Source organism: Phoenix dactylifera, chromosome 17, assembly GCF_009389715.1.
Source record: "Phoenix dactylifera cultivar Barhee BC4 chromosome 17, palm_55x_up_171113_PBpolish2nd_filt_p, whole genome shotgun sequence".
NCBI lineage: Eukaryota > Viridiplantae > Streptophyta > Magnoliopsida > Arecales > Arecaceae > Phoenix > Phoenix dactylifera.
The window spans coordinates 3058568-3074750 of NC_052408.1; the positions used below are offsets into that span (position 1 = coordinate 3058568).

A 16183-nucleotide genomic window follows, 5' to 3' on the forward strand; every position below is an offset into this window, starting at 1 on the left:
GGGGGGGGGGGAGGAGAAGGGAAGACGACTAGTACTGTTGGGTCATGCCATGGGTGGTTCGGCGCCGGTCTACCAGAGATGTGAAAAGTAGTGAAGAGCGGCAGCATACACCATGATTGGATGTAATGGAGACCGGAGTATGCTGCTCAGTTTCTCCCATCAACTTCGGCAATCGATAACTGTGGACCACGCAGCTCCATGTGATCCGTCTTTCACGATTAGGCCTGTCCGAGATCCAACCACCAACTCCAACCCTCCAATTAATGATCTTTTTGGAGATGCGAGGGGATTTGATAGCCCCGTGGTCGTATGATGATGATACGATGTGAAAACAATTCACGGCAATGGCATCGCTCTCTTTGTCCTTGTCCGCTTCGCCGCTGCCAATAATTGCTAGGCAGAACAAGGGAAGCGAGCTAGCGGCCCCCCGTCCCCCATCCCATCCGATCTAGAGAACACAACACCTTCGTCCGGTGCAAGGGGAACTGCGGTCCATCGTCTGGTGCAAGGGGGACTGTCGTCCATCGCCTGAGCACAACACCACTCCTCCCACCTCCTTTTCCTTCCTTTTGTTTATTTTTTTAAAACTTAGTAGATCATGGACATGTGGACTGCGGGTCTAAACGGATAATTCGGATTCGGTTCGGATTGAATCAGTCATTGAATAAACGATTCAAAATTAATCCCAAAAAAGGGTTAGATCGGGTCCAACACCCAGATCAAGATTCTAATAAACTCATATCCGATCTGAAACATAGAACAGATCCAATATTAAGACCCGACCAGGCCCGCAGGTCCAAAAATTGAGTCGGATCGAATCTAAGCAGGTCGATCACACGTTAACTCGACCCATTTTGCATCCTTAATTATGACTAGAAATTCATTAGTATTGCCACCCAATAGTCTCGCACTAATAACCACTCTACTGTACATGTTCTTGATCATTTAATATATTTAAAGATAGTTCCTTTCTTTTCTAATATCCATCATAAAATTATCGAGGGACTCTATTATATGCTTTCACTAAATCAATAAAAATCATACGAAGATTTTGCCTCTTTTTTTATACTTCTCCATTGACCTCTAAAGAAGAAAATAACTTCCATAATCAACCTTCTTAGCATAAAAGCAAATTGATTCTTTGATATTTTTGTTATCGCATCTCAATTTGTACTAAATCTCTCACAAAGTTTCACAATATGGAGCATGAGTTTAAAAACTATGATAGTTAGAATAGATTTTAAATATCTTCTTTACTCTTATAAAATCGATACTATAGTGCTCTTTCTCTATTTATTAGAGATCATTTTTTTAGTCTTTAAGATCTTATTAAATAAATTACTTAACCAAGTTGCTCCTATAATTACCTAAACACTTCTAAATCTTAAGAGGAAATCTATCAGGTCCAACTATTTTCTTCTATTTTCATCTTTTTCATAGCATTCTTTGTGTCACATATTTCTACGTAGATCTAATATTTCTAGCCTCGGTTTGAACTAGTAAGATATCCTAAAATGACTTTTATTGAATAGCTTATTAAAATAACTTCTCCATCTTCTTTGATCTCATCCTCCATAATCAAAATTTTCTGATCGTTATCTTTGATATATTTAACCTGAATCAAGTCTTCTAGTTTTCATTTTTCTTAATCTTGCAATCTTACAAATATTTTTTAGCTTATGATATAACTCTTCGGATGCCTTGAATCTAGCATCTCATATCACCATCTTAACTTATTCTTAGCCATCTTATAACTTCTTTTTCCAACATTTAGGTAGTCTTTTATAACACTTCCTTTTAGCTAGCCTTAATTACCAACTAAACATTCTCATTTCTAGCAACTAGTTTCTTTACATGATGGTCCTCTGTGGCGACTTTCTTAATATGGTTAGCCATCCCTTCCCACATAGTGTTGATTTCTCCGTATAACTCCATTTTTCTTCTTTCGATATTCTATTCTTAAAAAGTCATTTTTTCCTCCTTATAAGACTCAGCATCTACTTCTTTAGTTCTTCTCTATTTTCTAATACACATATTCGAAACTATCAATCTATGTTGAGTGGTTTAAACTCTCAAGTGGATACAACCTTATAATTTTTATGCAAAACTTGGATCAATTTTTCTAGTAAGAAATAAATCTATCTGATAGTAATATACCCACTTTTAAAAGTTAGGGATAATTAATTCCCCACCCTCCAAAAGACCGGGCGTATAACAAAAAGTCCCCGTTCCGTCCAATATCTCCACCAAGTTTAATTCCCGGTACCTGAGGCCCCTTTTATTTTTTCAAAAAATGCCGAAAAATACCCCTGCCCCTCTTGATCTTCTATCCCCAGAAGGAGGAGGAGGTACGGCCACCGCCGAACCATGGCCCGTCCCTGCCCAAGCTCCCTTCCGCGGCCGCGACCGGCCCCGGCTCGCCCCCTCCCGCAAGCCCCCGCCCCCTCCCGTGCCCCCTGCCCCTCCTGATTTTCCATTCCCAGAAGAAAAAGAAGAAGAAAAAGGCCCGGCCGCCACTGAACGCCGCCCCCCCCCCCCCCCCCCCCCCCCCCCCCCCCACGCCCCCTCCCCCCCCCCCCCCCCCCCCCCCTGCCCACCCCCCCCCCCCCCCCCCCCCCGAGCCTCCCTCCCGTGGCCGCCGCCGGCCCCGGCTCGCCCCCCTCCCGAGCCCCCTCCCGCGGCCTCGCCCCCTCCCACGGCCTGCCCCCGCCCGAGCTCCCTCCTGCGGCCGCCGCCGGGCCCCGACTCGTCCCCTCCCAAGCCTCCTCCCATGGCCGCGCCGCCAGGAATGCCCCCCGCCCCTTCACGAGCCCCCTCCTGCGGCCGTCGCCGGCCACGGCCCGTCCTCCTCCCGCGTCCGTCGTGGCTTGGCCCCTTTCTGGAGCCCGCCGACCTCACGTGAGGAGAGGCGTTCTCCGCTGGCCAGCAGCGGCGGCGGCGGCCACGCCCCCTCCCGTGGCTCCCTCCAACGGCCGCCACGTCTCGGCCCCCTTCCGGCGCCGCCAGCTCATGGGAGGAGAAGAAAGAAGAAAGAAGAAGAAGGGGAAGAAGAGAAAGAAAAAGAAAAGAAAAAAAAAAAAAAGAAAAGGAAAGAAAAAGAAGAAAAAGAAAAAGAAAAAAAAGAAAGAAAAATAAATAGATAAATGCATTAATAAATAAATAAATAAATATAAATGAACGAATAAATAAATAAATCATTAAATAAATAATATATTTTAATAAAAAATAAAATAATTATAAATAAATAAATAAATAAAAACCGCCACGGCCAGGTTCTCTCCCGCGGCCCCTTTCCGGCACCGCCGGCTCGCGGGAGGAGAAGAAAGAAGAAGAAAGGAAGAAGAGAAGAAAAAAAAAGGAAAAAAAAAAAAAAAAGAAAAAAAAGAAGAAAAGGAAAGAAAAAGAAAAAAAAAGAAGAGAAAAGAAAAAAAAGAAGAAGAAAAGGAAAGAAAAAGAAGATTTAAGTGTGTGCAAAGAAGACTTAATTGTGTATAGAGAACATTTAACTGTGTGATGCATATAGTTAAGTGTTCTCTGTACATAATTAAGTTTTCTCTGCACACTTAAATGTGTGATGCATAGAATACGTAACTGTATGCAGAGAAATTTAAGTATGTGCAGAAGAAGACTTAATTGTGTACATAAAATATTTAACTTAAATTATTGTGATGTATAGAATACTTAACTATGTTGAGAGAAGATTTAAGTGTGTGCAGAGAAGACTTAACTGTGTGCAGAGAAGAGAAAGAAAAAGAAAAAGAAAAGAAAAAGAAGAGAAGAAAAGAAAAAGAAAAAAAAAAAAAAAAAAAAAAAGAAAAGAAAAAAAAGGAAAAAAAAAAAAAAAAAAAAAAAAAAAGAGAAAAAAGGAAAGAAAAAGAAGAAAAGAAAAGAAAAAAAGGAAGATAAGGAAAGAAAAAGAAAGAAAAAAGAAAAAAAAAAAAGAAAAAAGAAAAGAAAAAGAAGAGAAGAAAAGGGAAAAGAAGAAAAGGAAAAAAAAGAAAAAAAGGAAAAAAAAGAAGAAAAAGGAAAGAAAAAGAAAAGAAAGAAAGAAAAAGAGCACTTAACTGTGTGATGCATAGACCACTTAACTGTGTGCAGAAAAGATTTAAGTATATGTAGAGAAAATTTAATTGTGTACAGAAAATACTTAACTTAACTGTATGATGCATAGAATACTTAACTATATGCAGAGAAGATTTAAGTGTATGCAGAGAAAACTTAATTGTGTACAGAAAAGCTTAACTGTGTGGTGCACACAGTTAAGTATTATCTGCACACAATTAAGTCTTCTCTGCATACACTTAACTATGTGATGCAGAGAACACTTAACTGTGTGCAAAGAAGAAAAAAAGAAGAGAAGGAAAGAAATAGAAGAAGAAAAAGGAAAGAAAAAGAAAAAAAAGGAAAGAAAAAGAAAAAAGGGCAAGAAAAAGAAGAAAATAAAAGAAAAAGAAGAAAAAGGAAAGAAAAGAAGAAAAGGGAAAGAAAAAGAAGAAAAGAAAAAAAGAAAAAAAGAAAAGAAAAAAGAGAAAGAAAAAGGAAAGAAAAAGAACACTTAACTGTGTGATGCACGCAGTTAAGTATTCTCTGTACACAATTAAGTGTGTGCAAAGAAAATTTAAGTGTGTGCAAAGAAAAACTTAATTGTATGCAGAGAATATTTAACTTAACTATCTGATGTATAGAACACTTAACTTTGTGCAGAGAAGATTTAAGTATACGCAGAGAAAACTTAATTGTGTACAAAAAACACATAACTATGTGCAGAGAAGATTAAGTGTATACAGAGAAGACTTAATTATGTACAGAAAATACTTAACTTAATTGTGTGATGCATAGAACACTTAACTGTATGCAGAGAAAACTTAATTGTCTACAAAAAATACTTAACTATGTGATGTACGCAGTTAAGTATTCTCTGTACACAATTAAGTTTTTTTGCACACACTTAACTGTGTAATGTAAAGAATACCTAATTGTGTGCGGAGAAGGAAAGAAAAGGAAGAGAACGAAAGAAAAAGAAGAAAAAAAAGAAAAAAGGAAAGAAAAAGCAAATAAGGAAAGAAAAGAAGAAAAGGAAAAAAGGAAAGAAAAAGAGAAAAAGGAAAGAAAAAGAAGAGAAGGAAAGAAAAAGAAGAAACAAAGAACAAAGGAAATAAAAAGTAAATAAGGAAAGAAAAAGAAGAAAAGAAAAACAGGAAAGAAAAAGAAGAAGATAAAGAAAAGGAAGAAAATGAAAGAAATGAAAAAAAAGGAAAGAAAAGGAAGAAAAGATAAAAAAAAAGAAGAAAAGATGCAGAAGAAAAAGGAAAGAAAACGAAGAGAAGAAAAGAAAAAGAACACTTAACTGTGTGATGCATAGAACACTTAACTGTATGCAGAGAAGATTTAAGTGCGTGCAAAAAAGACTTAATTGTGTACATATAATACTTAACTTAATTGTGTGATGTATAGAATAGTTAACTATATGCAGAGAAGATTTAAGTGTGTGCAGAGAAGCTTGGCACATAGGTAATATACCATAGCATACATTTAAATAAGCTTGGCACACAGTTAATCAATGTTTGAATACTTAATCTAGCCTGACATATAGTTAAATCTTCTGGCACACAGTTAAGTAAGATTTAACTGTGTGCTAGGCTGGATTAAGTGTTTAAATATTGACTAACTGTGTGCCAAGTTTATTTAAATATGTGCCATACTATATTACATATATACCAAGCTTACTAACCTAACTGCCACTCACTAATCATTTTTCTTTTTCTTCCTTTTTCTTTTCTTTTCTTCTTTTTCTTTCCTTCTCTTCTTTTTCTTTCCTTTTTTTCCTTTTTTTCTTTTTCTTTCCTTTTCTTCCTTTTCTTTCTTTCTTTTCTTTTCTTTTTTCTTCTATTCTTCTCCTCCCTTCTTATTTATTTATTTTTATTTTATTTCATTGAAATATATTTAGTTATTATCTTAATTATTTATTTATTTCTTTATTCATTCATTCATAGATATAATTATTTATACATTTATTTATTTATTTCTTTTTTTCTTCTTTTCTTCTTTTTTCTTTCCTTTTTCTTTTCTTTTTTCTTCTCTTCCTCTCCTCCCTTCTTATTTATTTATTTATTATTTTATTTCATTGAGATATTTTTAGTTATTATCTTAGTTATTTATTTTTTTATTCGTTCCTCGTAAATATATTTATTTATGCATTTATTTATTTATTTTTTATTTTTTCTCTCTTTTTTTTATTTTCTTCTTTTTCTTTCCTTTTTCTTCTTTTTTTCTTCTTTTCTTTTTTCTTTGCTTCTCCTCCGTTCTTCTCCTCCCGCGAGGTCGGCGGCGCCGGAAGGAGGGCGGGCCGCCGCGGCCGCGGGAGGAGGTCGGCCGACCCGGTGTGCGGTTCGCGAGCCGTGGCGGCCGCTAGCGGAGGCCTCCTCCTCCTCTGGATCCTGCCATGGATCTCTTCTCCGCTCGGAAGGCAAGCCGTGCTCGGGGAAGACAGCTCTTCGCCGGATCGGGGCGCGGTCGGCGGCGACGCGGTGGATCTCCTTTCCGCATTGGTCGTGGCCAGTCGGCGACGGGGTTTTCCCCTTCCTCCATGGAGGATCTCGTTTTGGGAGAGGGAGGGGCGGGCTGTGGCCGGCGACAGAGAGAGAAAAGGGGGTTCGGAAGGAGAGAGAACGCCCACGAAGAAAAGGTCCTTAAATAACCAAGTGTGAAGATGCCCAGTACCCAGTGACATTTCAATTATACTGTGGGAGATCACATGACTTACGAAATCCAAATCTAATAAAATGCATAATTTGGTAAAGGCATCTAAGTTTTCTTGTGAATTGATTAGTATTTTGACCAGAAAAAGGAAGCTGATGACATTACCAGTTGAACAATTTTTGTTGATTCTGCCTCTTGCGTGAACCATCCGCCTTCTTTTTGCAATCAAATGCAAGATAAACTTTGTGAAAAGATGCCAGTTTTTTCGTAATCTTAAAATTTAATCTTACCCTCCACCAAGAGTCCTGTCTTTATGGATCATTGCAAGATCCGTCAAAGCTCATGAGCGTTTTAGAGCTAGCTCTCAACCTCATATCAATCCTTCAAATTGTCGTTGAATTTACCAGGAAGGCAGCTTGAATGATGAAGGCCTGCCGAACTCGGTAGGAGACCTGGCATGTTTGAGTACAAAGTTGCAGTTCCTCTAGTCAAGGCATAATTCTCAATATTCTCATGGAGCAGGAGAAAGTCCGGAACAAAAAGTAACACAAGGTTTGATTTGAAGAAATTGTATCATCTTTAGTCCATCTTTAATGTAAAATATCATCATGTTTTGATTCGCTATTCCAGAATTCAGGTCTCCCTGGTCTAGAATGGTATTAGAATTTGAGCATATGGAAGTAGTTACTTAGATGGATAGCATTCAAAAAATATATGCCATGAAGAAAGCATCATACTTATGAAGTGCATTAGAATAGCATTGCTCAACCAAGATTGTCACAAGCTCAGCAAATGGAAATTTTACATAGAAATTTGATTGCTAGTACCTAATCTGATATCTCCGAGGAAGGGAAAAGAAGGCCAGCTTCCGCATGCGCAAATCCATCAGCAGTCCTTCCAATCTCCACCCTTTTCTCTGCAACAACATGTCAACCTGCCAGATACAAGAGACTAATTTCTACCTTTACGGGCGTTCAATATACTCCTTTCATTTTCCTAATGTAATGCATGGTTGTTAATCATCTCTAGGGGGGGGGGGAGGGGCGGGTTGTGGAGCGGGGAATAAATCAGAGAGAAACTGATCAAAGGGAAACCAGAAAATAACAGTTGTCCCCATTTTAGCAATAACAAGCAGGCTTTCAACCATGAAGATGCCATTTGAGAGTAGCTTCCAAACTAAGAAAATTACTGCAGGCAGCTGAGACAACTAACAAAATCAGGATGCTGGCTTAGCGTGCATCCTAAAAAGTAAAACAAATTAGAAAAAATTCACAAGTCATGGTAAATCTATATAACTTCATTTAACTAATAGATATGTCATACAAAAATCCTGTTCCCTTGTGTTTCGTCAGCGGCTTCCAAATATTTCTGATGAGTTTCCAAGGTTGTGTGGTCAGTTTGAAACCTCAAGTTCATTTTGAGAAATTGGGTAGTGTGTTCTACAGTTGCCAGGCAATAACAAGAATCAAATCAGAGAGCTTCCCCACTTCAAAAAAGGAAAAAAAAGACACAGAGCTTGAACACAATGGAAAGGTTGTGAATTATATAATAAAAAAATCACCAGCGTTGGAGTATATCAGCTGGAGCATGCAGAAATCGATCTCAAGGAATAAATCAGGGGGCCACAAGGTCTACAGTAGTAGTTCCTAAACAGATTCTCGGATGCAAGTGGCCATCTGATAGGCAGCATTGGGAGCATAACTAGGCCAAAGTGCAAAAGCCGCTCTCCTGAAGGAAATAGCACAGTAGCAGCCACACAAAATTTCGCCTACAGTGAGCTGATCAGAAAGTCAACACATTCTCCTCCTCAATTTCATAAGTATGGATACACCATGATGCAAGGCTATCATGCAGTGTGCTGCTGCTTTAAATTGCTCGGGTCGTCATTCCCAATCACTGTCATTGATCCAACTGATTTGAGGACATTTTGGTAAATTGCAATAACAAACACCGGCAATATTTGGAAATCTTTGTCCCAATGCAGAAATTTGTTAACACTGCATATTTTTATCCCAAGCTAGAAGTTAGTATCTCATGGAACCATAATGAAACGTGCAGCTATGTTTCAGCTACAATTGTGATAAAAAACCGGAGTTAAGCTTATCTCACCAAGCTCACAGATCTCTATTATGCTTGGAAACTATTTAGATCTGAAAAATGCTGCGCATACATCCTTATTTAGATGAGAGCATTTTGATTTGAGGCAACATCTAACCATCCTTGAGGAACAGACCACCTGAAAAAAAAAAAGAGAAAAAAATAAAGGTTGCCCTGTATGGGAGCATTTTCATAGGGGTGGATGCCAAATCATTTCTAAGAAGTGTACCATGCAATCCATTAACAATCATAAAGCTCAATGGAAAAACTGTATTTTTTTAAAAAAAATAAATACATGTTAATCAAATTTATAGAAAATAAAGTGGACAAAATGTTCTCCATGCAAATATGTTAATAGACTTTACAATAAATTAGTTGTGTAACTTTGCATGAGTAATTCTGAAAGCATGACCAACAGAACCAATTGGAAAAATATCTGGAACAAATATCAAAGCTGATCTTGCCTTTCTAGGCTTCTAATACTAAAATCAGTTACAATTAATCAACCCACTGAAAATAAATTCTTTAGTACTCTATTGTATCGCAAGCAATAGTGATTACTATTTTCTACAAAATGCAACCAATAATGTAGGTTCTCAAGTTTGACAATTCCACTATTTATGTGGTACCCAAGGCAGAAGTATAAAACTACAAATATAGACCTAGGAGAAAAAACAATTAGCATGCATGCAAATGTAGTCTACACAAAAAAGTCCGTGAAGTCTAATAATGACACTATTTATGAGAAAGGATAAATATGGATTTATCATCATTTTTTTTCACAGAGCAAAATGCTTGTTTTTCGTACTTTGAAAAAGTCAAATGATCAAACGAAAACAATATTTGAAAGGCTTTTCGACATTATATACGAATGACAAAGTGCTCTAACTGTTTTTTGACATTGTTTCAAGAAATCAGGATATCCCAGCTAACCTGATTTGGGATTCTTAGAGATGTTAATAAACTAGAAGAATAGTTAAACAGGTTTTTGAATCAAGTGAAACACGACCTGTTACAAAGGCAATTAATAAGATAAATCCTCTACTCCTTTCTTGTGTAAACACATAGACTCACCATATGTATCACTTACCACCTCTCTGTTCATGTATAATTATAGCATTTTGCAGTATCTCCCTAGCTTTTCTGTCTGGTGTGCACCCAGCACATTCCATTTCCTTATAGATTACTGGGACCTGATTGGAAAGAATAAATAATTAAGTATAGAGCCTCAGAAGCCTCTAATGAAGTTTGAAAATGGATTGCTATTATTTTTATGGTAAAATTATAACAAAACCCAAGAATATAAGATATTTCTCGAAGGAAACCTGAGAATGAAAGATATTTCTTTATGCTCTTTCCAGAATAAGGTGTCTGCCTCCGACTACTCACCTTCACACTCCACTTTTAAGATTTTTGTAAGTGTCAATAATTTTCGACTCTTAGACACAGCAAGACACTGACATGAGATGACATTGCTGGAGAGTCCACTCTGAGATGTACCATTGACATCAGCAAAACATGTAGATATGCTCTCTCTCTCTCATGTAGAGTACCCTTATTTTCGAGTGTTTGACACTTCATTGAATGCTCATTTGATACTATTGTTTTGACTTTAAGTTATCACAGTTATGTGAACATAGAGCTGCCATTATCTTTTTTGTATAAAGTTATCATGACACTAAATGAATAACTTAAACACCTCACAAAGTCATGGCTATTCTATTAATTTATTTGTTATATAGCATACCATCCTGTATTCCTATGCCCAGACTATTGTAGGCTTTCATATCCGATGCCAAAGGAGGCTTAGATGCTTAGCACCCATGCCCAAGTGTCTAGGCAACACTAGCCTCCAGATCTAGCATATGAAATTAAAGAAGTAGAATAGCATCAACAACAGTGGAAAAGCATTTTCTTTTAAAATCCACCTTTTTTCTACAGTAGAACAATAAATAAATATCTTCCACTATTACAATTTGAACTTTGGGGGGTTTATCTCCACCCTCTAAGTTCCCCTCCACCTGGACCTATGCTTCCTTCAACTCCATCGTTTATGTTATTTTATTTTTTATGTTGTGGGTGAGCAACCTTTCAAGAATCTGTCCCTTTAATTTTCTTAATTTCCATGAAAGCACTTGACCATGGACCCCAGCCCTCCCACAGATCCACCAATTTTCTCTTTTTCCCTCTCTCTTCCTTCAAGAATCCATTCCCTCTTTTCCCCTTTATTTTTATTACTTCACTGAGAGAGATAGTAACCTTTCTATGTTCCTTTCTTCCTTCATCGAGACATGAGGAAGCATATGCTAAATGCTAGTTACATAATTACTTCTCCGACTGACATTGATTAATGGAACCGGAAAGCATGGCATTTTTCTGTAGATTACTGAAATATAAATTTTAAGGTTGCGCATCAACCAACACCTCAAAATTAATGGCAGCTGTTTAAGTATCGAACAAATCTGACCTGATCATATTTTTTTGCTCTCATGAATGCCTTCATCAGAGTACTGTAAGTAACCACATCCGGACTAATACCCTACAGAAGCAGTAGTATTTGTGTGGTTAGTAATGATTCAAAGAAAAAAATAAACCAAATGGAAGAAAAAAGGAGAAGACAACTATAAAGAAATTTATCTCCTTTATATTAATTACTTACACTCTCCTTGATATGTTCAAAAACTGCCAGTGCCTCCAAATGCCTTCCAGCAATACCAAATGCATTGATCAACAAGTTCAGCATTATAAGATTTGGCTCAATCCCTTCTGCTTCCATCATTCTTAGTACTTTTATGGTTTGTTCCCACAACCCCTAGACAGAAAGAGATGCAAATAATTGAGTTATAAAAATATCTAGTTCAAAGAGAGAGAAAGAGAGAAATAAAGAGAGAATTTTTAAATTATTATAAGGTAAGGATATTTTTAAATTGATTCTTCCAAAAAAGAAATTGTTATAAGGTAAAGAGTGTAGTTATTCATATTACTCCGATAAAAGTACATCTAAAAGCAATGCAGATAGATGATGAGAACAAGAAGCTAGATCAGAATACTAATACACTTCATTGTTTGTAAGCATAGATCTTCATTTGATGGGAAATACATGTCCTACATATCATGCATAGACACATTGCAAAGTTAATTGTTGGATATGTTAGATTGTTTAGAGCAAAATTATGTACGCCACAAAACTAGTTATATCTGGAAAATAAATATTGCTCCAGTGCAAAGTGAGAGACACATACTACTTTTCAAACTTCTGTATAAGATGGAATACTTGTTTAAATTCCACACAGGATAATGGTATCAGCCAACAAAATGAATGTCTAATTCATTCAAAAGCACAGATCTTACTGATGCCATTAGGGAAACCATAGAAGAATTGTTTCAGTAGGGTGTTTATTGCTTGATTTCGCACACCTGACCAAATTGCTAAGAGCACTTCCTACATGTTCTCCCCTTACGGGGAAACAAATGACCTCAGAAAGTCCATGCTCAAAACCTTGTAGCCTGATGTTTGAAGTCTGTGTGGGACTACAGAAGCAAAAGGATTTCGTAATTGGAAACTTTTAAGAGGTCAATATTAAAAATAAGAAAAGCACATATGTTTTGCAGTTGCAGTATAGGAGATAAGTATGCCTAGTGAAGAAATTTACAAAATAATAAAGGTTTTACTTTTAATCAGAGAAAAGGAATTGATGGAGGAATATACAAGGGAAAAGCATTGCAGATATGTAAGGCTGCCAAAGGAAAGCAATGCAGGGTCATCCACTGAGTGATAAATAAGTCTTTCTTTGATCTGCAACACTAGCATAAGTATAATAAACAGTGCCAGATATTAAGTGGGGCAGTGCCAAAGTTATAGAGGCAGTTGCACCAAATTTATAGAGATATTCTGAATTCCTAGTAGACCCACTGTTCCACACTGTTGCTCATGTAATCTCTGTCTTCCATACGCTTTAATGCCTCCAATCCTTCTTATTGGCAAAACCACCAATCAAGAACAAACTTGCTGGTGTAAAAATTATTTCCAAAATAAAAGTTCCCCTTGGTCCACCCTTAAAGATCTTAGCATCTAGTCATGCATCTTCTTCAATACCTTTAATCAAACGAAGAAAAGCAAGAAATGAGAACCATGAATTTTTGATATCGATGCCTTGGGCCATTGAGACCCCTTTAATCTTGCAAGAGAGTAACAAATGAACTTGCAAGAGGACCACTTAGGAACTTATTAGCAATCCAACCTTCCCAACACTGTCATCATTTGCTTCAAAGAAAACCATCCCTTGTACAACAATTGCTATAATCTCAAAATTAAACTTGAAGAAAAAGGAACAAAAGCTAATATCCGTGTATGACAGTACAGTTGGATATCGAGCGCTTTTTTTTTTTTTTTTTTTTTTTGGGGGGGGGGGGGTTGGGGGTTGGGGGCATCGCATGGTGGTATAACAAGCCCATGAAAAAAAGGAAGAGTAACATGAACAAAGGAAAGGAGATGAAAAATAAAATATTAAGGTAGACGGCAAAGATGGAAACTAAGAAAAGGTCTACCTAAAGGGTTTTCAATATTAAAATTTTATTAGTTACTTACATTATCGAATCTAGGCCATGTGCTATGTTTTATTCTTCTAATTTTTTTCTGGAGTTTATGAGAGAAAAACAAGAATTAGCATATATTTTATAGAGTGATGAGTTGATCAAGAACTCGTTAAAGTACGGAGTTTGAATTTAGAGCTGTTACAAGGTTCACATGAGTGATCCTTTCGATATCAGAGCCACCAAAAGATAATTTTGGGTATTTTGTATATGCAAGTTTTTGGTTTTCATGGTGGATTCCCCATATTTCCTCTTAACTCTTCTCTTGTTATTTCTTCCTTTTATCCTCCTACCCATTTTTTTGCTTAGTCTGGTTCTATTCATCTTACCCTAAAGCCAAGCCTATTATAGAAAAAGCACTATGATACAGATGAAGGGATTCGAGATCTAATAGTGTGACATTAAATTGTGTGTTGCATTGTCTGTCAGAAGAGAACAAGAAGTATCAGATGATCCCAAATTTAATGGTCTTTCAATTCTATCTTCGAAGCACAAAGCATGAACTAGAAGTATCAGATGATCCAAATCATAAGCAGCACACAGCCAGACAGCGAACAGAAACAATAAACTTGAATCAATTACGGAAAAAGGAAAAGGAAAGAGGACAGACATACCAGTTGAGCATAAGCATTTGCGAGTACACAGAACACACTAGCCGAGAGCTGCAGACCTTGTGCTTTAAGAGCAGCCACACACTCCTCGGCATCCTGAAACATGCCGTACTGACCATATATATCCACCAATACCGCATATATGATCCCACTGTTCCGAAAACCCCTGCATTTCATGCTCTCGAAGATGTTCCTGATCTCATCCCACCTTCCCTGCTCCCCCAGGCGACTGATGATGATGGTGAAGATCTTGGGGTCAGGGTACAACCCGTCTTCCTGCATCTTGGCGAAGAACCCGAGAGCCTGGTCGAGATGGCCGGCCTTGCAATGCCACCGGATGAGAGCGTTCCAGGTGACGATATCCGGCTTCAGACCCTCGCCCTGCATAGTCTCGAAGGCCTCCACCGCCTCATCCAGTTGACCGTGCTTCCCGAACGTCTCGATGATCTCGTTGTAGATCCTACCGTCGGGCGCGACCCCGAGTTCCCGCATCTCCGCCACGAGGCCCATCGCTTTCTTCCACATCCCGTTGTCCCTGTAGAGCCTGAGGACCTGGCTGTACGCGCGGGAGTCGAGCCAGATCCCCCTCCGCTTCATCTCTCCCAGCACCCACCAGGTGTCCTCGAGGCGCCCGGCGCGGACGTAGGAGTCGAGAAGGAGCAGATAGGTCTCTCTGTTCCGGCGGACGCCCTCCTCGCCCATCTCCACCAGCAAGCAGTCGGCGAGGCGCAGCTGCCCCTTACTCAGGAACGCCCGCAGGAGGGCGTTGAAGTCCCTGAGGCCCGGCCGGAGACCCGCCCACTTCATCTCCCGGAAGACGGCGTCGGCCTCCAGAGTCCGGCCGACGCTCCCGAGTGCGCGGACGAGACGGGCGTAGGATGCGGCGCTGGGGCGCAACCCGGAAGCCTCCATCCGGGCCAGCAGGTCCAGGGACCGGTCGAGGCGGCCCCTCGAGCAATGGGCCTGGATCAAACGGTCGTAGGACTCCCACGAGAGCTCCTGGCTCTCCGGTTCCTCGCAGAGGGGAAAAAGGTGGTCTCCCGAGGCCGCATGACAAGCGCCTAAACGCGAAGGTCTACGAGAAAGAAGGCAACTGGTGGACGATCTTTTGTGGAGCAAGGGAGCACCTCCGGTAGGAGGAGGAGGAGGCGATGGTGGTGGTGGGGGGGGTCTGAGGGGGAGCTCACAGAATAGCCGCGCCGCCACTGCCATTGCGACGGACTTGAGCTCACAGAATCGCAGACGAATCGATCTTTTCCCTTCGCGGATGACAGGACCCAGCGCCGAGCAAAACCCTAAAGAAAGAATAATGAATAATGGGAGAGATTAGGGCAGTGGGGACAGAGGCGGAGAGAAGGAGAAGCTTACGGTCCGTCGAGAACGAGGGGGGGGGGGGGCGGGGGGGCGAAGGAGATCTTTTGGCCTGGTTGGATTTACTCCCCTAATATTCTGGGTTTGCGAGTGGTAAAAAAATATCGAATAATAATTATTATAGTACTTGCGATAATAATTTTATAATAAAAAATAACTAGATAAAAATAATATAATAAATTTTCAAATACTATTCGTTTAATAAAAGTATAATTTTCTTAAGCTGCGCATAGGGCTGTCAACGGGCCGAGCTGCTCGGGCTCGGCTCGGGCCCGGCTCGGTAAAAGCCCGGCTCGAGCTCGGCTCGTTAGTCAAACGAGCCCGAGCTTGAGCCCAAAATGAGGCCCGTTTAAATTCGAGCCCGAGCAGCTCACGAGCCCAAACGAGCCTAAATGAGGGCTATCTACGTTAACACATTTGCCAAAATACCCCTTATGAAATACCAAACTACCCTCCCAAGTCCCAACTCCCAAGGAGAATATGAGCAACCAGTCCGAGATGGGAACAGTTGACGCGGACTCACGGAGGACCTTCCCAAGGCCCATTTAAATCCTTCTCAGCTCTCGGTTTCTCCAGAACCTTCCCAAGAATCCCAACCCCTCCTTTCTTCTCGCCTCTCGGTTTCTTCTCCGTTCTCCTCGCCGGCTCGCCCCCAAGCCCGAAGCCGATGCCCCTTCCCCTCCGACAACGGCTACGACGATGAGGACGACGACGATGATGACGCCGTGCACCCGATCCCAGCTCTCTGAGAAGCTTCGCCGCCTCCTCCTCTCCCTTCTCCGCCCCCGATGCCGTCGCCCCCGGCGGGGGAG

General features: G+C 39.8%; 1 protein-coding gene across 5 annotated transcripts; it reads right to left on the reverse strand.

Annotated features, from left to right (window-relative positions):
• Positions 1 to 6449: 6449 nt before the first annotated feature.
• Positions 6450 to 15386, reverse strand: LOC103720739 (pentatricopeptide repeat-containing protein At5g42310, chloroplastic-like). Of its 5 annotated transcripts, none has more exons than XM_008810586.4 (7): positions 14004 to 15386; positions 11456 to 11608; positions 11264 to 11335; positions 9887 to 9989; positions 8809 to 8935; positions 7527 to 8696; positions 6450 to 7151 (listed from the first exon to the last, which is right to left on the reverse strand). In XM_008810586.4, exons 1-5 carry the CDS (start codon positions 15210 to 15212, stop codon positions 8910 to 8912), a joined length of 1563 nt encoding a protein of 520 aa, XP_008808808.3. In that variant the 5' UTR covers positions 15213 to 15386; the 3' UTR covers positions 6450 to 7151; positions 7527 to 8696; positions 8809 to 8909. The 5 variants fall into 5 exon arrangements, with proteins under 5 accessions (XP_008808808.3, XP_026665653.2, XP_038970685.1 ...); XM_026809852.2 differs by lacking the exon at positions 6450 to 7151 and having other exon boundaries at positions 7434 to 7633; positions 8261 to 8696; XM_039114757.1 differs by lacking the exon at positions 6450 to 7151 and having other exon boundaries at positions 7434 to 8696.
• Positions 15387 to 16183: the final 797 nt, after the last annotated feature.

Coding starts and splice junctions, on each gene's coding strand:
- LOC103720739 (XM_008810586.4), bottom strand. CDS start 15,212: ATGGCAGTGGCGGCGCGGCTATTCTGTGAGCTCCCCCTCAGACCCCCC. Junction 11,336..11,455: donor TTGAACATATCAAGGAGAGT/GTAAGTAATTAA, acceptor CTGCTTCTGTAG/GGTATTAGTCCGGATGTGGT. Junction 9,990..11,263: donor GAGCAAAAAAATATGATCAG/GTCAGATTTGTT, acceptor CTTTCCAATCAG/GTCCCAGTAATCTATAAGGA.